This window comes from Bubalus kerabau, chromosome 8 (assembly GCF_029407905.1).
Source record: "Bubalus kerabau isolate K-KA32 ecotype Philippines breed swamp buffalo chromosome 8, PCC_UOA_SB_1v2, whole genome shotgun sequence".
Classification (NCBI taxonomy): Eukaryota; Metazoa; Chordata; class Mammalia; order Artiodactyla; family Bovidae; genus Bubalus; species Bubalus kerabau.
The window spans coordinates 51,780,834-51,801,100 of record NC_073631.1 but is presented as its reverse complement, the minus strand read 5'-3'; the positions used below and the strand labels follow the sequence as shown (position 1 = coordinate 51,801,100).

The 20,267-nt window shown below is 37.9% G+C and overlaps 1 protein-coding gene and 1 long non-coding RNA gene across 7 annotated transcripts; one reads left to right on the top strand and one right to left on the bottom strand.

Annotated features, from left to right (window-relative positions):
• Positions 1–2,173: 2,173 nt before the first annotated feature.
• On the bottom strand, positions 2,174–19,681 carry CBLL1 (Cbl proto-oncogene like 1). 5 transcript variants are annotated; one of them, XM_055590264.1, is made up of 6 exons: positions 19,559–19,681; positions 13,595–13,762; positions 10,321–10,421; positions 9,844–9,927; positions 8,788–8,861; positions 2,174–5,654 (listed from the first exon to the last, which is right to left on the bottom strand). In XM_055590264.1, the coding sequence occupies exons 1-6, from the start codon at positions 19,605–19,607 to the stop codon at positions 4,616–4,618; spliced, it is 1,515 nt and encodes a 504-aa protein (XP_055446239.1). In that variant the 5' UTR covers positions 19,608–19,681; the 3' UTR covers positions 2,174–4,615. The 5 variants fall into 5 exon arrangements, with proteins under 5 accessions (XP_055446239.1, XP_055446240.1, XP_055446241.1 ...); XM_055590265.1 differs by lacking the exon at positions 19,559–19,681 and adding an exon at positions 18,511–18,667; XM_055590266.1 differs by lacking the exon at positions 19,559–19,681 and adding an exon at positions 18,511–18,667 and having other exon boundaries at positions 10,321–10,418.
• On the top strand, positions 18,739–19,518 carry LOC129659144 (uncharacterized). 2 transcript variants are annotated; one of them, XR_008717810.1, is made up of 2 exons: positions 18,739–18,876; positions 19,339–19,518. It is a non-coding gene; the product is annotated as an uncharacterized LOC129659144 (long non-coding RNA). The 2 variants fall into 2 exon arrangements; XR_008717811.1 differs by having other exon boundaries at positions 19,325–19,518.
• Positions 19,682–20,267: the final 586 nt, after the last annotated feature.

Here is a 20,267-nt window from a genome sequence, read left to right as displayed (position 1 = left end):
ACAAACTTAGTTACCAGTGAGGAAGGGCAGTGAAAGCTGCTCAGTCTTGTCTGAGTCTTTGCTACCCCATGGACTACACAGTCCATGGAATTCTCCAGGCCAGAATACTGTGAATGGGTAGCCATTCCCTCCTCGGGGGGATCTTCCCAACCCAGGGATAGAACCTGGGTCTCCCGCATTGCAGGTGGATTCTTTACCAGCTGAGCCACCAGAGAAGCCCAGGAAGGGTAGGGGTACGTACAGACTGGGAGCTTAGATCAACACGTACACACTGCTATACTTAAGATAACCAACGAGGACCTACTGTATAGCACAGGAGCTCTGCTCAACATTCTGTAATAACCTAAACAGGAAAAGAATTTGAAAATGGATACATGTATATATGTAACTGAATCACTTTGCTGTATACGCAAAACTAATGTAACACTATTAATCAACAATACTCCAATATAAAATTTTTAAAATTTGAAGTGGCATCTAGCATATAAATGAATATATCTCACATGATGGATGTTCAGTACGTATCTGAGTACAGGCCACGAAATACTACACTTACCATGGATTATTAAGGTGCTTAACCAGAGCATGAAGCCTATTATTTAGTTGTTAGCTCTGCAACTAACATGATTTGTACACCGAAGTTATAATAGTGGTTATCTCTGGAAGGGAAAATTATGGTGGTGGTCAAGGGGATCTTTATTTGTAATATGACATATTTCTCCCCAAAACTTACTACTTGTATAACTGAAATGAATACAAATTTAAAAAAAAACAAAAAATTAAAAGGTTTTGAAAGCAACACATAGGAAGAAAAGTAAAAGGGAATAAGATTTTTCAATGTGAAGACAGAGAACAATTTCAAAGGTAGATTAACAGGAAAAAGTGAAAGTGTTAAGTCACTCAGTCGTGTCCAACTCTTTATGACCCCACGGACTGTAGCCTACCAGGTTCCTCTGTCCATGGGATTCTCCAGGCAAGAATACTGGAGTGGGTTGCCATTTCCTTCTCCAGGGAATCTTCCCAACCCAGGGATTGAACCTGGGTCTCCCACATAGTAGGTAGACTCTTTACTGACTGAGCCACCAAAAAAGACTAGATTAATAAGAAACAGACTTAAATACAGGATTAAAGTTGGTGCTTACAACTAACTTAGAATAGAAAAAGGATATTCTGAAGACATACGCTAGATTTTTAGAAAGACGCGGTCCTGCTCAAGTGATAAAAACTCATGACCCACCACTGTTCATTTAAATCCTGTGATTCTGTAACACCTAAAATTTCAAATGGGAGATGAGGAAATTAAAAGTTTAATATTAAAATGTTGCTTTAACAATTCTGCCTTAACGGTTTTCCCCTCAAAGATAGAAAACTGAAGGGGCATGAATCAAAACAAAAAATGTTTGAAAATTCAAATATTTTTATTAGTATTATTACCAAGTATTTTAACTGGCTTACCTCTCTTTCCCTTTTAAGTCTAGTATATCCAATATTGCTTTATTAGATTGTGCATATATTGTAGTACGTAAAGTCTGCTTGGTCTAGGCCACAACTGAACAGATTACAATTACAAACCAGTAAAGAAAAATAAATCCACTTCAGTTAGAATATAGTATGATTATGTCAAGCCTCAATTAACATCAATATACCAATTTGATGGTTGATCTAATAATCAGAAAAGTGTATTTTGGTTTCAGGTACTTGAGATTTTTCCACATACTTTTTTTTTTCCATTAACGCTTTTTCAAAAATAAGTTTACATGGTTTTTCCAAAAAGACGTATGAAAGATACCCTTCGAGTACATCAGAACAAAGCCAAAAGCAGCTCTGTATACTTCATATCATAAAATGACCTATTTCAAGTTTAAAAATACGGTCAAATTCTCTTTTCCATTTGCGTTTTAGTGTTAGTCTCTTATACAATAACTTGAGCAAGTGGTTTTTTATAGGGCAAAATGAATATTAAGTAGTTTCTTACAATCTTTGCAACTGATAATTTTCTCCAATACTATATATTATACTCTGAACAAGCATGCCACTTTAGAAATATTAACGTTCACCTTGCTGGTTTTAATCTCCCAAAATGTGAAATTTTGCTGTAAAAGTTGTATCGACGTGGAAAATTCTGCAGTCTCCCAAACGTGTCATCATTAGGTAAAAACTCACCTAGGCAAAATAGTATTTATGCTTTCATTTTATTGTTTTTAAGAATTAAACTGCCACCTCAGTAGTCTTTTAAGAGCAATATAATGAAACATACATACATTTAATTTAGACTTACGTCCATCATAGCTTCAAAGGCTTCCCTGAAATAAGGCTGGGATTCACATCTTTTTCCTTAAGGAAAGAAACACTAACAGTAATTTTGTTATCCTTCTACCCACCCACCCTCATTCAAACAATAACTAGATGAATTCAAGTCTAACACCATTAAAAAAAAAAAAAACTGTTTGCTACAACACATTCATCTGAACTGCCTCCCTGCATAACACATATTTCTTAAACCTAACCAAATATTTTAAAGCCTACGAGACTTAACATGTGGAATTTTACCGTGATAACATTTTTTTGTTCAATACATTCTAGTGAATTTCAATTAAGTCAGGTGAGCTCTTCATAAATAGCTGAGAAGCTTTAAAGTGAGTTTTGTTATTTCCTATTACATGAAACCAAACTATTGGTACTGAATTTTCAATAATATTTTAACAGCTCCTAAAAAGGGCCATTAAAGGTAATCAAGTTTGCACCAGTCCAAGTACCTACAGTAATATGATAGACACACTCACCACCATTTCACACTATTTCACTCCTATGCTTCTAATAACAATTTCTCATTAGAAACACCACATTAACACTGAACTCTCAAATTGCTAGGTGTGAAAAATCACGTACTTTCACGTAAAAAAAAAGTGTATTATTTTCAGCTGGTCATGGTTGAAAGGGCCATTTATATTATTTCAGCTCTAAATTTATAGATGACTTTGTATCAGATTATCCAAAGTGAGAAACTGCTTTGCCTGTTCCTGACAGAATTAAATGGTAAATTAGCCATCAGTTCACCTCTTGTCAAAAAGAAATGTTCTAAATTTATACACTATAAACTATTTAATAATAAATGGTATCTGTATACTACACATTTCATGTTTATGTTATGCACCATTTTTGGGGGGGGAGGAAGTACTTCACAGGGGTGTATTCAAAGGATATATAGTAATATCCCAAGAATGTTGATTTATACATATGAATTCTGTATAAACTGTAAGTGGTCATCTTAGCTGGACTGTAACAAGCCCCTATAATGCAAAAGCTGACTCCGAAGGCACCTTATAATGCATTGAAATTCACAATTTAGACATTACTTTTCTCTTCAATACAAAATCATCTGGTAGTCTTCACTGTTGACTCTATTCTAAAAAAATGTTCCAAGTTTTAGACTGCTTAACCAATAAAAGAAACAGGAAGTCAGTAATAGTTAAGTTAGAGAAAAACACCTTATCATACAGTAATGAAACCTGAGCAACCCAAGTATGTGATTACAAGAACATCCTTCATTAATACAGTATTCAAATTCCTCCATGGCATTCAAATTATACTTTAAAACCCAATAAACAAGAATCCACTTAAGCACAGGATCAAATTCTACCATGAAATGAGGAATTACATAAAGCCTATTCAGCCCTAAATATTTAGTTTCAGACAATGAGCAGAGAGGAACACACTTCATCTAAAGAATACCACTTATACAGTTCTATAAAATGTTACTTAAGGTTAATAAGTGTGATGCATCGTATGACTCCAACCATTCGGTAAAAAGCATTAATGAGTAACAGCATCCCCAACAGCTTGGAGCCTACAGAGTTGATTACTTTGGCCCTATCTTTCCAAAAATACAAGCAATGCCTCTTAACATTACAGACATAAATATTCTTAGTACTGGAATTTCAATGTATTTTGGTGCTCCTGAGGCTGCCTATAAATGAAAAGGCATCCAAGTGAAGTGCATTATATACCTAATATACCTCAAAATTTCAGTGCCTAAAATGTGAAATAATTTTCTACCATTTAACAGTCTGCCTTACAGTAAATTTCTATTAGATTTTTACTTTTAGGATTTTATTGTAACTTTGGGAAATTAGTGGTAAAACATATGGTTTAAAAAACAGTATGTGGCTGCACTTAAGTTCACATAAAAATAGCATTTTTACAACCATATTGAAGTTTAATCCTTTTACACAGGTTAACAAATGTATCACAAGAAAAACTTAAACATTGGGTTTAACAAAGGACGTACTTTTGAAAGTGGAACAATGGAAAAATGTTTTCAATTTTTTTTCTTCTTACAAATGGTTACCTCTGGGTCAATTTACCACACTAGGGGAACAAAGTTCTTAAAATATAGCTGTGCTCAACTGAGCCACTTAACTGCACTACAGTATAGTACTTGAAATCAATCCTAAGGTCAAGATTTAAAACCATTTTAAGACAAGACCCTAAGTGTTGTACAGCCACCTCAGTAAGAGGCGCTTTTCCTTCCCCGAACAGTCAAAGCTTAAAGAAAAGATTGACTATACGTATAAGTTTTGTTTCCTCATCATAACATCAGTTCAGAATACTATTATCATTGGTAATACGGTCTATATCTCGTCTGATCTGGATGATGTGGTCCAGGTAGTGGGGTTTGAGAAGGCGGACCCTGCATTCGTGGAGGAGGAGGTGGCCCTCTTGGTGCAGGCCATATACCAGGACTCATTCCCCCTGGTTGTGTAAATGGAGGGCTCAGAGTTCCTTGATCTTCAGTGAACTGGGGTAAAGAGTTGGGGTTGTAATGGTGAGGAGGGGGTGCAGTTACAGGTGGACCACCATGTTGAGGTGGGGGAGGTCCTGGAGGAGGATGATTCATATAAGGTGGCATCTGGGCAATAATATGTCCAGGGGGAGGGGTAATTGGTGGTGGAGCAGAGGTCATTGGTGGAGGTGGAGCTTGGCTATACACCAAGTGAGGAGTGCCTGCGGCCTGGGGAGGATGTGGCATTGGATGGCTTATTGGTGGTGGAGGAGGTGGGGGTGGTGCATAATGTTGCTGTGGAGGCATAATATGATGAGGGTGCGAGACCACTGGTTGACCCTGATATTCAGGATGATGGTGAGCAGGTGCGGGGGCAGGTGGTGGTGGTTCTCTAGCACCTGGATTTGAGTCATCCTGAATAGGGACAGTTATTAAATTGCTGTGTTTTCTTGTTGAAATACGAAAGGTTTCCTGACTGACTGAGCGAGGTGGAGGTGGAGCCATGGACAATTCAGCTGGAGGAGCACGAATATCCTCATGTGGCTGATTATAGTGCTCGTGGGGCACATGTTGCAAAGGAGGTGGTGGCATCATGATGTGCTGCTTTGGCGGAATATGGCTCATATGGTGCTTGTCTGGCGGCATGATAAAACGATCGGGGATTTCAGCTGGTGGTGGGGCAATAGGAGGAGGATGAACATTTTCAAGTGAAGCCCGGGTAACAGGTTTTCCAGCTCTCATATGGCGGTGGTTGATATGAGCCTGTAAGTCTCTCTGAGACAAGTATGTTCTCTTGCACCCTTGAACAATGCTACACATGAAGAGAGAACCTCGTGTACACTGCTCAATTCGCTGCACAGGATCACTACAGCTAAATTAGAAGGGGAAAAAAGTTTGATTTACTAAAAACAGACTATAAAAACAATGCACTAAATTTCAAAGATATGACTAGTTTTAAATTTTATTATGGAAAACACTGCAAAAAGTTCACAATTAAAAGTTATAGTTAATGTAAGTGAACCTTTAATCTTTTCCACTTTGTGGTCTGTTTGCTATTAAGCATCAGCATTTCTGTCAACATCAAAACTCATAAGAAAAAAATTTAAAGTGTTTATCAAACAGAGTGTTTGAAGCAAAACCCTTTTCTTACCAAGATTTAGAATTTATCTGATTTCACAAACAATTCTATGTTTTGAATCTGTGTGCAAAAACCCCCAAAACTCCAGGAAGGGCAAACCAAAGGATCTTGTCAGAATCACAAAATGCAAACTTGTAGAGTATTTATTGACCAGTAAGCAATTTTCTGAGCAAATAATACTAAGTAGAAGATACTAAGTGAAAGGTGTTGCAAGAACTACAAAAATAAACAGGATCATCCTAACCATCAAGGTTCTTAATATTAAACAATATTTTAAATTCAAACCATGAATGCCAAGAGTCCTTTCAAGGAGGGGGGTCTTCCTGAATTGTCAATTTTACTAATACAAAGTATTACACACTCCTACTTTTCTAAATTATAAACACTAAATTTAACTCAATTATTTTCTTAATAAGTCAGGGTCAAATTGTAACTATTCTTCTTCATTCACTATTTTTTAATCCACTTTTGCCTTTAGAAGGCTTCTTGAAACAAGAGAAAGAAGACTGAACTAGGAATTGGAACTGGGATCTAGTATTGGCTCTGAGATCTTGGAGAAGTCATTTAAACTTTATTTCTTTATCTGTAAAATGGGTTATAACATCTAACCTTAACTCATAATGCTTTTATATAGACTTCACCCTAGTTAAAAGACGCTTACTCCTTGGAAGGAAAGTTATGACCAACCTAGATAGCATATTCAAAAGCAGAGACATTACTTTGCCAACAAAGGTCCGTCTAGTCAAGGCTATGGTTTTTCCTGTGGTCATGTATGGATGTGAAAGTTGGACTGTGAAGAAGGCTGAGTGCTGAAGAGTTGATGCTTTTGAACTGTGGTATTGGAGAAGACTCTTGAGAGTCCCTTGGACTGCAAGGAGATCCAACCAGTCCATTCTGAAGGAGATCAGCACTGGGATTTCTTTGGAAGGAATGATGCTAAAGCTGAAACTCCAGTACTTTGGCCACCTCATGCGAAGAGTTGACTCATTGGAAAAGACTCTGATGCTGGGAGGGACTGGGGGCAGGAGAAGAGGATGACAGAGGATGAGATGGCTAGATGGCATCACTGACTTGATGGACCTGAGTCTGGGTGAACTCCGGGAGTTGGTGATGGACAGGGAGGCCGGGGGTGCTGCGATTCATGGGGTTGCAAAGAGTCGGACACAACTGAGCGACTGAACTGAACTAGTTAAAAGAACGTTTGAAACATCAATGAAACAGTGAAAATGACAGGACTTAATGATTAGTTAAGCACTAAACATGTATAAGCTATCATCATTGAATATGCGGGCCAGGTCATATGACCTGTATCAAATGGCTCCATATTCTTGATTTTGAGTGGTGGCTGGTGTTCCTTCCTCACTGTAGGCTGGTACTACTACTTCATACTTAGGAGGCCTCCCTTTAGTGGCCATTTGGCACACTTCTCATTTTTTGCTTCTAATTTGCTGTAAACTCTGAAATAGCTCCACAGTAACAGGATTGGGAGGTGGGGGGCATTTCTTTGGGTGATGCTTAAGCATTAGTATATAATATTTACATTAATTTGGGTTGTCATTTCTTCACTTTCTGACCCAGGTCTGTTAATCCAGATAAGCTTATGTTTTAATATCCCTAACAGCCAACCAGTGATATGCCTACTGAAGTTACACTGAAAAACTTGAAAACTAAATTCCCTTTTAAATATTAACATCAAAACACTTACATAAAAGAGAAAACCTTCTGATGTCCTCTACATGGTGTTTTACAACATCCAAAATCCCTTATCTCAATGAGGCAATCAAATTTACTATAGAATTTAAGTGGATGTACACTGTATTGGAAAATTAGGCACTACAGAAAATGAGGCAAATAGTGAATATGCACTTTCAATTTCCTAAATTCTTTTGAATTATAATTATATTGAGAAAATATTCTTTAAACTCACACTATAAAATTAATAATATGTGACTTTAAAGGGCTAATAAAATATGCTAAGAGAATTAGTTCTTACTGGTTTGTTAATGAATCATTCATTCTCTCCCACAGATGCCAATCTTCCTACACCATAAAAGAAAATTATCCCTTACAACTGTCCACAATTTTGTTATCAACTAATACTACAACCCTTGGGATAGGTTCTAACTTAGGTTATAAGTGACCTAGAAAGCCTACAGTTGTTCCAAAGAAGTTTCTCTCAAAGTTTTTCTTAAATCTTCTATCAGGGGTTCTGAATTGATATAAAAATTCATAGTTTATTCTGGATCCTTTAAGACCATTCTCAAACAGATCACTATCGATCAACACCTCCCGATGGTCTTAACGTGTCTGAGCCTGTCTTAGAACATGAAGGTGTTCTAAGATGTATTCAAGACATAATCAGATTTGAAGTCAATAAATAAAAGTTTATACTTACATAGTACTTGCTATCTGCTACTCATTTACTTCTAATAATAACCCAGGGAGGTAAATACTATTATTAGCTCCATTTTACAGATAAAGAAATCATCTATGTGACATAGTTAATAAATCACAAAATAGAGATTTGAATCCAGTAATTCTAATTCCAGAGTCTTTGCTCTAAATCACTACGTGATACTACCTCTCTAGCATCCCATTAAAATAAGAAAATATTTTAGGTTTACAATGTTAACTTTGTGATGTATTTATTATTGTTATTTTGGCCAATGTGAATTAACTGATAATAGCTAATTAGCCCTATCCTAAGGAGAAGGTTATAGTCAACTCTAGGCTCACAGAGAAACATTAGCCAGGTCTACACACTTGACATCTTGCCACTGGTCTATATCATACCCTCACCTTTAACCTAGATCATAAATCATTATATCACAATCCTTATTATTTAAAAATTTAATGATGATCTTACCCCGGACACATCTTATCTCCCTTTTTTTCATGTAAAATAGCACAGTCATAGCAAAACACATGCTTGCATGGAATCTGCGAACAGAGACACGTTACAGTTAATATTCTAGAGCAAATTAAAATACTTCGATAAAAAGCAACAGTGAGTGCAGTGACCTAGACATAGAAGGCACTTGAGAACTGTTGGTTAAAATGAACATTTATTAAGTACTAATTACATAAAAGCAACAGTTAACCTTTTTCAGTCACAAAGCGCTTTGTGAGAATGCAATGAAAACTTTGGCCCTTTCCCCAAAAAAACATATACATGCACATTCATGGTCCCTACAGGTTAAAAGCTCCTGAAGAATACTGTACCATGTTTCACCTAATCCTGTTATCTCCAGAAAGTATTTCATGGCAGTGAAAGAACAAGTATCTTCTACATTTAATATAAGCAGGCTTCTTCCCTGGTAGTCTTAAGTTAATATTTAAAAATAAATCAGAAGGACACAGTAAAATAATGTTACACTATTTTAAAACTCATAATTCATTACTGTTATTTAGTTATGCCACACAGCAAAGCAACAGTGCAGAATCCACAGCTTCTACCACCACAGATTTAACAGTAAATTCAATTTTTTTCCAACAAAAATGTAAAACTATCTTTTTATATATCAAAATTACTATAAAATTACAGTTGGGGCTGTATTTTAAGTGCTTAGAATTCAATACTCAGAAATCATAAATAATATTTAATTCAGTTCTATATTAAAAACTTTAGCATTTAGAAATACTGATTTTATTCTGTTAAAGAAAAAATTTTTTTTTCCTTAAGGATCAAACCATCCAAAGAAATTAGTTTCCTTAATTAATACTTTACAAGCAATCCAAGAATCTGTCAAGATAATTTTATTAAATGCATATTATCCCCAAACTTTCCTTAGCTATTTTATACTTATTTGTTATAAACTTTATTGTTAAACAATAATAAATCTATCTACTTAAATTTCAGAGTCCTCATCTCTACACAAATATATAAATTTATAAAAACAGAATTTAACTTAGTTATACTTACCATTCGCCCATAAATTTTAATAGGTAATCCACATTTGTCACAGAAATGAACTGGAGTATCATCCTTTTCACCTAAGATGTTTATCTGTTGAAATAATTAAAATTTCCTTAAGCATTTCTAAAAATTATGTCTATAAATTACACAATAAATTGGTTAGTATTAAAGTTACTAAAACAATTAGAAATGAAGATCTCTTGATATAATTCCCACATATGCCACATTATTTGGGCAACCATCAGTTTTGGGTTTTTCCCCCTTTGACAGTGTTATTACTTATTGATTTTACTTGACATCACTGAAAATTACTTCAGATTATTTTTGGAAACAGTGAAATAGGGCATTAACAAATGATTTATGGATAATGAAAGATATAATTATAATCAAAGTTCACACTATTCTTTATGCAATCTAAATTGTCCTAATAAAGTATTTAAAATATTTTATTGTTCTAATAAATTTTTTTATTTTTACTTATACCTGAAAGTCCCAAAAAAGGTGTCCAGGAAATCTTCGTTGATTTCCAAACAGTTCACCCCCTTTACAGTCATACCGTTCTTCTTCATTATAATCAAATCCTTCTGAGAAAACAAAATGTTACCTATTAACTTTTTACATCTCAAATTTCATTTTGGAAATACAGGTACATAGACCTGTATTTTACATGGACAAAATAGACCTGTTCACTGACACCTTTCAAAGCTCCTCTAAGAACAGCATAATCAAGTCTTACTAAACAGCTGCTAGCAATGATCCTGGGACCCATGCAGTCCAATTCTCATGCCTGAGAATATTGCAGTACTAGAGACCATAACAACACACAGAAGCGGAGCTAGGAAGGGATCTCTGATCTCTTCACTCCTGTTCAAGAGCTCATATTAACCCACCAGACTACTTCTGGTATAAACTACTAATAATTATCATCATGATTATTACACAAAAGATACTGACTGTCATTTATTCTGATAATCTATAAAAGTGATATTACATTGTAACTGGTATTAGTGCCAAAGGATTAACATAGAATTCTGCAGGCTTTCTTATCTCTTAGAAAATTAGGTAACCTCTTCTTCAACTTTAAATTGAACCTGATTTTAGAAACCTCAACATACTCATACTTCATCATTTCAATTAAAACCTTTCCCTGGTTATTCACCCAAATAGCAAAATTTATATCCTATCTACAAGTCTCCTCCCCTACACTGTATGTACCAATATCAATAAACTTCAAGATGAAGATCAAATATGCTCAATTTCTCTGACCTGATTAAAAAGTTGATGGCAATCTTCTCATCTTATACAAAAGAAAAGAAAATCAGTGAACAGTCTGATGGGGATTCTAAGTAGAATTCAATTACCTAAAGTAAAGCTGAGAAGACAAATCTATCCCTCCAATATGCCAGGCTTCTCACGACTTTTGGCCCTAGAACTGGTTAACATCTGCAGACAGACACACAGGCACAGATGCAATAATTTCTTGAGGCTGATACTGATACACCAGTGTACTGCTATCTAATTACCTGCAACACCAATGTAGAGTTCTTCTAAGTTACATCTGAGTGACCCTAAGCTCTTAGATGGCCCATTTATATCTTATAAAAGCTGATGTCATCAAAAACTCAAAATAAGGAAAGTTAATTTTTCTACTTATCTAAAACTCAGAAAATTATTGAGCAGAACAAAAGCTAAGAAAATCACCAGCACATTATCATTATCCAGAGTGGTTCAACCTATACTCCCATCATTAAACTATACATATATCTGTATAGATAACAAAGTAGCAGCTGCTGCTCCATCAGTAACCTAGGGTACTCTGTCTTTGGCCTTTCTAGTTTTAAAATGGAGAAGGCAATGGCACCCCACGCCAGTACTCTTGCCTGGAAAATCCCATGGACGGAGGGGCCTGGTGGGCTGCAGTCCATGGGGTCACTAAGAGTCAGACACGACTGAGCGACTTCACTTTCATGCATTGGAGAAGGAAATGGCAACCCACTCCAGTGTGTCTGCCTGGAGAATCCCAGGGACGGGGGAGCCTGGTGGGCTGACGTCTATGGGGTCGCACAGAGTCAGACACGACTGAAGCAACACAGCAGCAGCAGCAGTTTTAAAATAATTTTTTAAAACTATACAGTAATGTATAAATAAATTATTGTGTAACAGTAAAACAATGCAAAAAAGCTAAAATCCCCTTCCTAGCCCTTTCCTCTCAGATATCTCTTCATCCCCTCCCACTTCAAGTCACACCCCATTTTTGTTTTAACAACCAAATATGCATCCATACAAGTTCCAAAGCCACGATCAGCAAACTTTATCTGCCTAAAGACCAATTAAGTAAATACTGCCACACCTGCAATTACTCAACTATGTCGATATAGTGTGAAAGCAGCCATGTGTTGTGTGCCCTAAGCTCAGTCATGTCCAACTCCTTGTGACCCCAGGGACTATATACAGCCCACCAGGCTCCTCTGTCCATGGGATTTTCCAAGCAAGCACACTGGAACAGGTTGCCATATCCTACTCCAGGGGATCTTCCCAACCTAGAGATCGAACCCGAGACTCCTGCATTGGCAGGTGGATTCTTTACTACTGACCCACCTGGGAAGCCCGAAAACAGCCAGACAATACGTAAAAGAATGGGCATGCATGTATTCCAATACAACTTTATTGATAAAAAACAGCACTGGATTTGGCCCATAGACCATAAAAACTGTTTTATACTCAAGAAATGGTGAAAGGCCTTTCTAAGGATAACATAAAACCCAGAAGTTCAGTAGAAAAGACAAAGAATTGTCAAGCTTCTCTACAATAAAAATTTTATACATAAAATTCAAAAGACAAATTGGGAATATATACAACATATAACAAAAGCCAATTTTGTTAATCTACAAAGAACTCATAAAAATCAAGAGAAAGACAACAGGAAAAAAATGGGAAAAGGATATGAACAGATAGAGCCTAGAAAAAAGAAATGACCAATACTATGAAAACATACAGCACCACTCATAAATTAAAGAAATGTGTATCAGTACAAAAATCTGTAAAGGATAATAGTACCAATATTGGTGTGGGAGTATCAAGTGATGTACTATTTTTTAAGAACCATTTGACAACAATCTATTAAATTCTAAAATGCATAAATTCTAAATCCACCAAGTTCTAAAATGCCCAAATTCATGCAAAATTTAAATTTCAAAATATACATACTAAGGTGTGTATTCTACAAAATATACATACTAAATAAGTAAGGACATTTACTGCAAAATTGTCTCTAACAGCAAAATGTTTTAAAAAAATTGTTAAAATAAATTATGGTATATCCTTAAGTGAAATACCTAAACCCATTTTCTTAAATAAGATACATCTGAATCTACTGAGAAGGCAGAATCTCACATGCATCTTACAAAAGGGGGGGGGGGGGGGCAGTGATAAAGCAACTATGAAAATGTCATACCAGGGATTATTTGAGGGGGGAATAAAAATGGGAGGACAATTTTACTTTAGTATTATGTTTTCTGTGATACTGTTTAGATCTTTCTAAACAATAGATAGTATTACTTTCAACAACAAAAGAAAATAAATCAAAAATATTTATAAAGGGATAGAAAGTAAAATAAGCCAAAATGAGAAGTCAAAAGACTGAAGAAGAGAATATTTAAGATAAAAAAAGAGGTGGCTAAAAGCAAATAAAATCACATGGCTTATTTGGTGGAATCAGATATAAAAGAAAGACTTTTGGACCTGTTAAACACATTACCTTCATCACCAGCTGGAGCCTTTGCAGGCATCCTGTTTATAGTCCTTGGAGTTCGAGGTGAAGCTTTGGCTTTGTTCCCTTGTTTGGAGATGAGCTTTATAGGAATTCGTCTTCGAACATCAAGACCACCCAATGATCCAGAACTATTAGTGCCTTGTAACTCATTGTCTATGTTAGGGAAAAAAGTTGTAATTTCTTTTAGGTTTTCTTTTTGAAGGTTATTCTGGCACAGGTATTAAAGCAATATACCCAGTATCATGAAGGGCTCAGTATCTGATTTTAAATACTATGCTATGTAAGTTCAAGTACCAATTTTCTCTATTTTGGATAAACTCTTAAAGCAATGCTTTTTAAGACATGGAGCCCTTTAAAAAGTTGACAAAAGCTATAGAACCTCTCCCTAAGAGGATGGACAATAAAATTTTCCGTGTAATTCCAGGGGGGTTTATAGAAACATAAAATCCTTCATCAGCCTAAGGTAAGAAACTGTCTAGCACCTGTAAGATTTTTTTTTAAAGAAGGAATAAAAGGTAAAGAACGAACAGCAAAAGGAAAGAAAACCATCATTTCCATCAAGCATGCAAAGTAGGCACTCAATGAATTTAGTAATCTGCATCTACATCCGGACAATCAATAAAACTGGAAACACAAAACTAACACTGACAATGGTAGAATTAAATAAATAATATCCTGAAAATGAAGTTAGTTTTAGGGATGTGATTATCCTCTTCGGTATAAAATCGTTTTTCTAAAAAGCAGTCAGGAATATACGAAAAATTACCACACAATTTAGTAGTAAGCACACACTAATGTACTATACCGTTTCTAGGTGCACAGGTGACTGCGCTATTCCTAGTCAGCACTGTAATGGTAAATGATGGGTGAGGAGGATGCACGACTTCTGCACTTCAACTAGACCTAAACAACTGACACTGTCTCTGTTATTAGCTTATGAAATAAATTTACTCATATCCTATGAGTAATACGAGCATTATTTCATAGAACTGACTCTATTTTAAGATTAAAAGCCACCTTTTTTCAAGTCCAGACGACATATTACAATCCAGAAAATATTTACCTTTATCTGCTAAAAACAGAAAGGGAAATGTCCTAAAGTGGGAAATGCAAATAATTTAAAACAGTAACATTTTAAACATGACAATTAGCGAACAACGCTATGTAACTGCCATTGCAGGAGACAGCACAATCAGAGACATAACCAAACTATCCACATTAAATTCACTAAAGTCAAATTTGGAAGTAGTAGTCTACCCAGCAGTAATCATCTCCAAGAATACTAGAATTACACATCGATTTGCACTCTTTCTCAATAATACACAGAACAAAATTCAAAATCGGTCCTTAATTATTAATTTAAATATCTTTCAGTCTGCTTTCTATTATTATTTTCATAACAGCTAACCTGCAAAAAAAAAAAAAATTCATGGGAATGGGAATACATGGACAGTTGAGAGTCTTAAACTAGGATAAATCCATCTTGATTTAACTCTCAATACTTTAACAATCAATTAAATCAATACTTAATTTAACTCTCAATGTATCAACAATCAGATAATGCTTTCATCTGCTTTCACTCTAGTTGCATTTAGTTGCTAAATATCTACAAGCAATGAAGTAGCAAAAACATAATAATGTATTTCATCTGCTTTGACTCTAGCTGTTTAAAGTACCTACAAACAATGTAATAGCAAAAAGGTATGACAGAATGATTTTTTTTTTTTGCTTGGGAGGTATTCCTGATTTTTCAATGAATTAAAAAAACAGCAAGTTATCAGAGACAGTTCAATGTTGTCTTTCCGACAGTAAAAGAACTCTGAACGGTTTTTCCTTGGTGAAACAACACTTCATTACTACAAGTCCTTTTCACACTACCCTAGACATCTGAGGTCACGATTATGACTTTCAAGAGCCTGCTGCCCTCTAACATCTTGCAGCCTGCCTCAGACTCCAAGTTCAAGCTGTTAATAGTGACATCACTCTGGGTTTATCTTGGGGCTTGGGGGTTTTAATTATGAGTCAAAGTATACTTTTGAATATCACAACTAAAAATCCTAAAACCCTAACAACAAAAGTCCTTGGATATTATAGAAAGTGAGAATTAAGGATGTAACCACTCATATGAAGTGAAATCCACTGTAAAAGGCCTAATACGGAATGCTGTATTATATAGGTTTTTAAAAGATTTGTGCAGAATTTTACCTTGAATTAAAGGAACCAAGAAATATTTTTACAAAATTTAGGTTACAGTTACAACTAAGTGCTAATCTTTAGAATGGCTAAAGACTCAATCAAGTGTTAATTAGCAGTTTCTTAGAGTAATTTTCTATTACAATACTACAGGATAGCCTTCTTTTTATGACTGACGATTTCAGCACATTCCCAAAACCAGTCATTTTTGCATAACATTCGAGAGTTCCATCAATCTCCCCAGGGCCTCTTTTAATCCTTTGATATTAGAATTTTCCTTTTGAGATGCCTATCCTGACATAATGTGTTCAATTTACTGGCTATCTGGCACGTCCTCATTTCCCAATGATTTTATTTGTGATTCAATTACCAAATTCACATTTATGAATATCATGAAAACTTGAATATTTTGTAAGGTTTGTAATCACAATCAGTGTACAACATTTAATACCATTTTCTGACACGAAACTGGTAAGGACACTGCCTTATAAGAAAATTAACTAAAAAACAAAAAAAGAAAAGAGGCTCATGTTAAGCAGCAGGGATATCTGAGTAGGAACTATTTTTTCAAGTGGTCAGTTCATTAGTGAATATTTCCATGTTAGGATGACTTTTACTTTCTTAGGCAACTTTTAACTTAGAAAGTGGGATAATAAATACTCAGATACACACCAACCCACATTACAATTTCCTAACATAATAAACTGTGAAAAGTGCTTGACTCCCAATTCCAGTAACAGGCTCAAATGAGAAACATTTCACTAATGTGGCACGTTTGCTTCTCTAACACCAAGATTTCATGGTTTCAATTCTATAAAACCTCCAAATACTAGAGTTCCCTAGAGCCTGCTGCTAGGCCCTCTTCTCTACTGCTTTCCCTTTCCTTAAGTGATCCCATCCATCCACACGCCTTAAAATCATGCCAAACAAACTGCCCTATGATTTCCACTTGACATCTCCCCTTCTATGTCCCAACAAACACCTCATACTTAGCAGTTCAAAGTCTTGTTGCCAGATTCCCATTTGTCACCTCTACTCCATTAAAAAAAAAAAAAAAAAAGTATTTTTCTCCCAAGTCTTCCAATAAAGGACACCACTCAAACTAGAACCCTACGCACCTTTCCTTTCTCTCACATGCCTCCAAACCAATCCACCAGGGCCTGAGTTCTACCACCAAAATATTCACTGAATCTGCCCATTCCTGTTTTTACTAAACCAAGCCACCGTCACTAAACCACGCTTCCCTTCTTGTCTATTGCAACCACTTCCTAAATTTTCTATTTATCTTGCCTCCTTCTCTTACACCATTCTTCATACAACAGCCTATTACACTTTAAAAAGAGATTATGTTCCTCCTCTACTTCTGTTCCATGGTTTCATATTGCACTGAAAATAACACTCAAATCTTTACCAATGACTTCAAAGTCTTGCACCACCCGACTCCTGCCTACCTTACCAATCTTATCTTAGGGCTCTTTCCCTCTACATAAGTGCAGCTGATTGGTTTTCTCTTCATTTTCCTCCCTCAGAGTCTTAGTACGTGCTATAAACGCTTTCCACGTGATTTATGCCAAGCTGGATTCCTCTCATCCATCAGATCACAGCTTACAAATGTTACTTTCCTAAAAAGACTCTTCCTGACCACCATCTCTGAAGCTTCCACTTTCCACAGCCCCATATGTCTTCTTCAAAACCCTCATAATCTGTATTTCTAAAAACTTGTTCATTGTGGTTTTCCCAATAGAACGTAACTTCCATGAGGACAGGGACGCAGTTCATCTTGTTTACCATTCCCCCTCCAGACCTAGAAGAATATGTGTATATACGTAAGTGTCTGTGTGTGTGTGTGTGTGTGTGTGTGTGTGTGTGTGTGTATGAAATTAAGTGGACAGTTGATGATTGAGGAATCCTAACTAATACTTGATACTGGAAAAAAGCCTTTTATCACCTTACTAGTAATACGGCTGATACAACTGAACGGAGCAGTATCTAACTCCAAATGCACTCATTCAACATCCAAAAACTGCAAAGAAGCAAAAGACAAAAAAACTTAAGAAAGAATGGAGTCATTCTTACTTGGAGAAAGTGATGAGAATATCTTGATTTTAAGCTCAAGACTGGTGGTGGTTAAGGACCACAGCTGAAGCGCGGGGCATGCTATAGGCTTAAGCAGAAAAGCTGCTCCCGGTATCATTCCAAAAACCGTATCCGACTCCCTTCTCCCACCTCTAGTCCAAGAAACACCGGAGAGACAACGACAGGCAGTGACCACCGCAGCACCCGCCCAAAGCTGACTGAAACAGCAGGAAGTCTCTAACCCACTCTAGCACATCGACTCCCAGCGTAATGAGACTTCCCAGACTCTCTACCCGCCAGTCCCCATAACGTAGGGCAGAGCACCCCAAATGAGAGGAAAAACTGCCGGCGCTCTCTCCTCTCCGCGAAGCCCGCGCCCCCCGCGGTGCCGGGTCCGGACTCAGAAGGAGCTGCCGTTGCCGGCACCGAGGCTGTAGGTACCACATCGGAGGATAGGCCAGGAAGTAGCAGGCCCTGGCCGGACACGGGAAGGGGGTCTGTGACATTCCTTCCTCGCCGCCACACCCCAGTGCTGTAAGGCGAATGTAACCCCTCTATGTTCGCTGGGCGACCAGTCCCCGGCCGGCCAAGGGGGCATGGAACCTGGACCCCCACTGCCTCCGCCTCCTTACCAGTGTGATCCATGATTCGACTCGCAGGGCACAGTGGGAGCGGAAGTCAACCGCGCCGGAGTCGCAGGGAGCGCGTGCGCGGTACCTTCCGGAGCTCGGGAGGCGGAAGTGTGGTCAGGTGGAACCAGGTTGGTTCCCTCCAAAAGTTCCCTTCTCTTGCGTCCGCTAGCCGACTCCGGTGAGGGAGTCAGGCTCAGTTCGGGCAGAGAGAGAAAAAGCGAGTACACGGGGAGAGTCAGTGTAGAGGCTGCTAAAGGTTCCTCTCTTGTGCTTCCAGAGGAAGTAGCCTTTTAATGTGGAGCGGAGACTGACGGGAACGGGGGAGGGAGAGAGCCGGTAGTAGCCGGAGGACTAAGCTCGCGGGAGGTAAGGCGGCCGCCGCGCCCCGCACCCCCCCACCCCTCTACCCCGCGCGGAGCTTTGCCTTCTGGGACTTGTAGTGCCCCCGGCCGGGACCCTGGTGCCGACCTAGCCCAACTGCGCAGGCTCAGCCGTTGGGCTGTCCCCACCCCGGCGGGCGGAGTAACGGTTTGGAATCCCCCAGAGTCCGCGAGCGACGTTCTCCGGCACCCCCGGTCAAGGAAGAGTGTAAACACGCGCGCTCCGGAAAGCGTCCTCCAGCGGGAGGTTGCCTAGGGGACGGTTGAGCTGTGTAAGGCTACCAGCTAGAGAGAAAAGCTCTGTGCATATATCTCTACATTTTGCTTTGTCGTGATGAGCTGCACAGACCCACGCAGAGCTGACTTGGGTATCTACCCCGGTTCCCATCTCTCAAGTTGCTAACAGTTGAAACCCATTTCTAACGCTTGATTAGCATTCATTTTCTAGGGAAACGTCCCCCTCCCCCTAGAACACCTGTCCTAAGGACTGTACGCGGGTCCAGGTGGAGGACGGATGCAGCGCAGCCGACTCTTAATAAAGGTCAGCGGGGACTCCAGTGCGGAGTAGAGCTGAGGATGGGGAGAGAACGTTAGGGCTGGCCGCGAGGGAGCCGTGAAAAAGGGGAAAGGCCTAAAATGAAGAGACAAGTTACCGCCACGGGCAGTACCTAGTTCCAGTTCTTGGTCCCAAGGGTTGGTGGTTGCTGCAGCTTTCATCGTTCTCAGCCGAAACAAAAGACAAGTGCCAAAGAGTGATTCCTGAGGACCTTCTGGGCCGTCTCCACCTCGCGACCCTGGCGCATGTGTCCACTCCCTTCTCCAGCCCTTCACACTTGATGATCTCGAATGAGTAGAAAGGAGCACAATTAGTGGAAAACACAAGCTGGGGAGTCAAGGGATTTGGGTTCTATTCTTGTCGTCCCTTGGTGACGACATCATTACTTTGTGTTATGCACGCTTTCAGTGCCAGAGTTCCTAGATCAATTAAAGATTATTGTGTCGACCTCTTAGAGAAGCGGTTTCATGGTGCTGAATTCGGAGTCAAGTATGTGTAGCGATGTGCTCTATCTGTATAGTTAACCAGTGAGAGCTTGGAAGAATAATATGATGAGTAATACTGTAAGTGTTCTGTGTTATTTGGTGAATGTTTTGGTGGGATCTTTTAAAAGACTTACCGTTTGTGCAGCTTTATAAACAAGTTTTTAGGTGCATTCACAACTAAGGACAATTGTGATTCAGAGTTACTTCTGCTTTTGTTAAAATGTAAGTTTCTGTATCCCTAAGTGGTTTTCAAGATGCTTTCAATTGCTGGGCATTTTTTGTGTTTTGCAAGTTGGAGGAAACAACCTTTCTTCCATACCTCCCTGTTTCTCTAAA